This window comes from Chiloscyllium plagiosum, chromosome 29, assembly GCF_004010195.1.
Source record: "Chiloscyllium plagiosum isolate BGI_BamShark_2017 chromosome 29, ASM401019v2, whole genome shotgun sequence".
NCBI classification, from domain to species: domain Eukaryota; kingdom Metazoa; phylum Chordata; class Chondrichthyes; order Orectolobiformes; family Hemiscylliidae; genus Chiloscyllium; species Chiloscyllium plagiosum.
In genome coordinates, this window is record NC_057738.1 from 5,341,168 (window position 1) to 5,347,167 (window position 6,000).

At 42.6% G+C, this 6,000-nt stretch overlaps 1 protein-coding gene across 2 annotated transcripts in view; it reads left to right on the top strand.

The window, feature by feature from the left end:
• dtnbp1a (dystrobrevin binding protein 1a) overlaps positions 1-6,000 on the top strand; it is a 193,299-nt gene that overhangs the window by 20,570 nt on the left and 166,729 nt on the right. For both annotated transcript variants that reach the window (XM_043719076.1, XM_043719077.1), the window contains one exon: positions 237-297. In XM_043719076.1, the coding sequence (XP_043575011.1) occupies positions 237-297 (61 nt within the window). The remainder of the gene's footprint in view (positions 1-236; positions 298-6,000) is intronic.

Consider the following 6,000-nt stretch of genomic DNA (forward strand, 5'->3'; position numbering starts at 1 on the left):
AAAATTGAAAACAATGGCTTTTCAGTAACCATCTTTTGAAAGTACTGTACAGCATATTGAAAGATGTTTTGATATATGAAATGTTTTTATTTTTAATCCAAGAAAAGATTTAACAAATTTTAGCAGCCATTTCAGCACCACTTAAAAACTATATACATTCAAGTTGCTCTTTTATCTTTAGAGGAATGCTTGATAAATTCAGAGAAATCTTATCATTCTGTATTTTTTGTTTGCAGATATGAGAATACATGGGCAGCTCTGCACAAACGAACCGAAGAGTGCGCTAAAGTTGGAGAGGTATGATATCCGAGTATATTAGAAACTCTAATCTCTGTGAACCCTTCGAGAATTAGTGCTCAAATAAAATTCCTAAACTTTGTTGAATGTCTTATAGAGTTGTAGAGATGTACAGCACGGGAACAGACCCTTTGGTCCAATCCTCCCATGCCGACCAGATATCTCAACCCAATCTAGTCCCACCTGCCAGCTCCCAGCCCATATCCCTCCACACCCTTCCTATTTGTATACCCATCCAAATGCTTTTTAAATGTTGCAATTGTACCAGCCTCCACCACACCCTCTGGCATCTCATTCCACACACATACCACACTCTGCGTGAAAAAATTGCCCCTTAGGTCTCTTTTATACCTTTTCCCCTCTCACCCTAAACCTATGCACTCAAGTTCTGGACTTCCCGACCCAGGGAAAGACTTTGTCTATTTATCTTATCCATGCCTCTCGTGATTTTGTAAACCTCTATAAGGACACCCCTCAGCCTCCGATGCTCTGGGGAAAACAGCCTCCATCGGTTCAACCTCTCCCTATAGCTCACATCCTCCAACCCTGGCAACATCTCCTTAGGAAGGAGACCTTCCTATTTTGATTTCCAATTTTTAAAAATTAATTTGTGTAACTGAAGTTATCTTTAGTTAGAAGCTATAATATGCAATACAGTGTTTCACTTTACTTCATTGTTAGCTGAGGAACCTTAAATATTCCTATTCTTTTCAAATTATGTTGTAAGCAAGATGCCAACAACTTCAGTAATTGAGTGCTATTGGCTTTGTGTCTTATTTAATTAATTCTGCATGCTTTCATTTCTAATCTTCTTTACCACTTGGTACTTCTGTCTACCAATCAGCTGCATTTGTGATCTCACTAATCTTTTTCTGTCAGGTCATATGTTTTAGGTTTTGACTTTAGTGATGATCATAGTAGTGCAGATGTCTGCTGTTGGAGAAAGTGAGGACTGCAGATGCTTGAGATCTGAGTTGAGTGTGGTGCTGGAAAAACACAGCAGGTCAGGCTTGTGAGTCGGGGTGGAGGGGGGATAAATGGGAGTGGGATGGGGCTGGGGGGGAAGATAGCTTAAGTGCGATAGGTAGATGAATGCCAACTTCCTTCCCACCTATCCTCACCACCCTCCACTTCAACCTATCACCTTCACTGACCTATCACACTCCCAGCTGCCTTCTTCCCCCCCCCCCCCTCCATTTATCTCTCAGCTCCTTGGCTCACAAGCCTCACTCCTAATGAAGGGCTTATGCCCGAAACATCAATTCCCTTGCTCCTCAGATGCTGCCTGACGTGCTGTGCCTTTCCAGCACCACACTCTTGACTCTGTCTGCGGTTGTTTAAGGTAGTGGGTATTGACCAATAGGGCTGTGCTGAAGCATTTCCTAATCTGATATATAACGAAGTATTGAGAGAATATTTGGACTCTCTTAGAGACTTGGGTAGACAAGCAGGAGGCTGGAAAAACACAATGAGCCAGACAGCATCAGGAGGTGGGAAAGTTAACTTTTCGGGTATAACTCTTCTTCAGGACTGGGGCTGGGTGTAAAGGGAGCTTCAGAGAAATGGGTGGGTGGGCGGGCAGTGTGGTGAGGTGGAGATAGGTGAACACAGGTAGAGGGTACAACCTGGTTGGTTGAAGGGAGGAATTGGTGGCTGGAAGGAAGAGTTGGTCAGAGGAATGGAAGGGAGGGGAAGGAGCTGGGAAGGGAGTTGGGCGATGGGAAGGGATGTTGTATGAAATTTGAGAACTCATGTTGTGTTCTCCGGACTGTAGACTGTCTATGCGGAAGATGAGGTGGTGTTCTTCCAATTTGCGGTTTGATTCATTGTGGCAACGGAGGCAGCCAAGGATAGTGATGTTGCAAAGAATGTAGGAAGGGGAATTAAAACCACTGGAAGGTCTGTAGGCCTGGCTGAGATAGTCGGCAAAACATGCCCTGCGTTTACGTTTGGTCTTCCCAATGCAGAGAAGATTTGGAGCACCAGATACCGTAAACTAGGAGAGGCAAGTGAATCTCTGTCTCAACTGGATGGAGGTGAAGGGGGAGGGGGGTGGTGTGCCAGCATATTTTACATCATTTCCAGTTGCAGGGGAAGGTACCTGGGGGTTTGAGGGGGCTGATGGGGAGAGTGATGCGAACCAAGGATTGGCAAAAGAAACGGTCCTTGCAGAAGGTGGGGAGGGGAAGATGTTACTGGTGGTCAGATCTAGTTGGAGTTGGCAGAAGTGTTTAAGAATGATGCATTGGATGTAAAGACTGGTGGGGTGGTCAGTGAGAACAAGGGGGACTCTGTCTTTATTGCGTATTGGGGGGCAGTTAGAGCATTGGAATGAGGAATGAAGATGGTGTGGTAGAAGGCTGTCTGGATGACAACTGGAGACTTGGGTAGCTCGAGGCAATTGGGAGTTAGAGGTGGTCATATCTTCTCCATGTTACCATTAGTATAGTGCAACCAAATATTGTTATAAAGATTTAAGAAATTTGAAGGATTCTAATGGACTTTTGCACGTAACTTTTGTTTTAAGCAGCTATCTCAATATTTGTGATATACAGTGAGAAAAGTTGTTTTGCTGTGAATCGGTTTTTTATGTAAAGTGTTTATTGTTTATTATTAACTATTTCAAGCAGTCTTTTTGAAATAAAATTTCTGTCTTTTTTTTTGTGTTTACTGCCCCTCTGCTTTTATTTCATGAATTGTCTTGTACAAATACCCCCTATAGATGGCCTGACCACCTGCTGGTATGCCTATTAATTTTTGTACATGCACTTTATGGAACTGGTAACTGGAATATGGTACAACCAGAATTGAAACAGTTATTTTGTAGATAAATACTTAATAATGGCCATCATTCTTTTTCCTTTTGTTGTTTATTAGCTCATATAGAGATCTGGCTCGTTTATCCATTTTTTTTTGACTCATACCAAGCATGAATTTCATCCCCTCAAACAATATCTCGTGTATTAGTTGAGCCCCTAATTTCAGCTTTAAAAATAGTCTTCAAAATTCGACCTATACATAAGTATAAACGGTATTTGGCCTCATAAGCCAAAACCACTTTCTATGATAACGTTGGTATAATTATTTTGTTCAATCTTCTTTAGTTGCTGTATGTTACAATGTTGTATGGTAAATATTGAGATAAATTAAACTAATGAACATATGTGATGAGATTTAGGCTCTGTTATAATTGTTGCATTTCAATATGCAATTATACCACAATAAGTGCTGTGATTTTTAAAATAGCAGCTGCTCCATCTAGTGGCTGTATGCACTTTGGTTTATGCTCTTGTGTTATCACCTCTATATTCATGAAGTCATAGAGTCCAACCCATCCATGCAGACCAGATATCCCAACCCAATCTAGTCCCACCTGCCAGCGCCCGGCCCATATCCCTCCAAACTCTTCCTATTCATATACCCATCCAAATGCCTCTTAAATGTTGCAATTGTACCAGCCTCCACCACATCCTCTGGCAGCTCATTCCATACACATACCATCCTCTGCGTGAAAAAGTTGCTCCTTAGGTCTATTTTATATCTTTCTCCTCTCATCCTAAACCTATGCCCTCTAGTTCTGGACTCGCTGACCCCAGGGAAAAGACTTTGTCTATTTATCCTATCCATGCCCCTCATAATTTTGTAAACCTCTATAAGGTCACCCCTTAGCCTCTGACGCTCCAAGGAAAACAGCCTCTCACTATAGCTCAAATGCTCCAACCTGGCAACATCCTTGTAAATCTTTTCTGAACCCTTTCAAGTTTTGCAACATCTTTCCGATAGGAAGGAGACCAGAATTGCAAGCAATATTCCAACAGTGGCCTAACCAATGTCCTGTACGGCCGCAACATGACCTCCCAACTCCTGTACTCAATACTCTGACCAATAAAAGAAAGCATACCAAACGCCGCCTTCACCATCCTATCTACCTGTGACTCCACTTTCAAGGAGTTATGAACCTGCACTCCAAAGTCTCTTTGTTCAGCAACACTCTCTAAGACCTTACTGTGTTCATTTAATTTTAAATTCACAGGTAGTGAATTGTTTTTATATTTCACTACCGTTCTATATCCAGTTAAATGTCTTGCATGAATGATTGGACAATTTGATTTAGGCTTTAAAAAGTAATGAAGTTTGCAGATGATACCAAAATTGGAGGTGTAGTGGACAGTGAAGAGGGTTATCCCCGATTACAATAGACAATAGGTGCAGGAGTAGGCCATTCTGCCCTTAGAGCCTGCACCACCATTCAATATGATCATGGCTGATCATCCTTAATCAGTATCCTGTTCCTGCCTTATCTCCATAACCCTTGATTCCACTATCCTTGAGAGCTCTATCCAACTCTTTCTTAAATGAATCCAGAGACTGGGCCTCCACTGCCCTCTGGGGCAGAGCATCCCACACAGCCACCACTCTCTGGGTGAACAAGTTTCTCCTCATCTCTGTCCTAAATGGTCTACCCCGTATTTTTAAGCTGGGTCCTCTGGTTCGGCACTCACCCATCAGCAGAAAAGGTGTGGTCTCACTAGGGCCCTGTACAGCTGCAGAAGAACCTTTTTGCTTCTATACTCAATCCCTCTTGTTATGGAGGCCAGCATGCTATTAGCCTTCTTCACTACCTGCTGTACCTGCATGCTTACCTTCATTGACTGGTGTACAAGAACACCCAGATCTCTTTGTATTGCCCCTTTACCTAAATTGATTCCATTTAGGTAGTAATCTGCCTTCCTGTTCTTGCCACCAAAGTGGATAACCATATATTTATCCACATTAAACTGCATCTGCCATGCATCTGTCCACTCACCTAACCTGTCCAGATCACCCTGTAATCTCCGAACATCATCCTCACATTTCACCCTGCCACCCAGCTTAGTATCCTCAACAAAATTGCTAATATTATTACTCATACCATCTTCTATATCATTAACATATATTGTAAAAAGCTGCGGTCCCAGCACTGATCCCTGCAGTACCCCACTTGTCACTGCCTGCCACTCCGAAATGGAGCCGTTTATCACTTCTTTCTGTGTCCTATCAGCCAACCAACTTTTAATCCAAGTTAGTACTTTTTCCCCCAATACCATGCGCCCTAATTTTGCTCACTAACCTCCTATGTGGGACTTTATCAAAAGCTTTCTGAAAGTCCAGGTACACCACATCTACTGGATCTCCCTTGTCCATCTTCAGAGTTACATCCTCAGAAAATTCCAGAATATTAGTCAAGCATGATTTCCCCTTCATAAATCCATGCTGACTCTGACCTATCCTGTTACTACTATCCAGATGGTGTCATAATTTCATCCTTTATAATAGACTCCAGCATCTTTCCCACCACTGAGGTCAGACTAACTGGTCTATAATTCCCTTCTTTCTCTCTCCCACCTTTCTTAAAAAGTGGTACAACATTAGCCACCCTCCAATCCGCAGGAACTGATTCCGACTCTATCAAACTCTGGAAAATAATCACCAACGCATTCACGATTTCTTGAGCCACCTCCTTCAGTACCCTGGGATGTAGACCATCAGGCCCCGGGGACTTATCAGCCTTCAGACCTAACAATCTCTCCAACACCAATTCCTGGCAAATATAAATTCGCTTAAGTTCAGGTCCTTCAGCCACTGTTACCTCTGGGAGATTGCTTGTGTCTTCCCCAATTCAATTCTTCTACCATTTCTTTGTTCCCTGTAATATATTCCCCT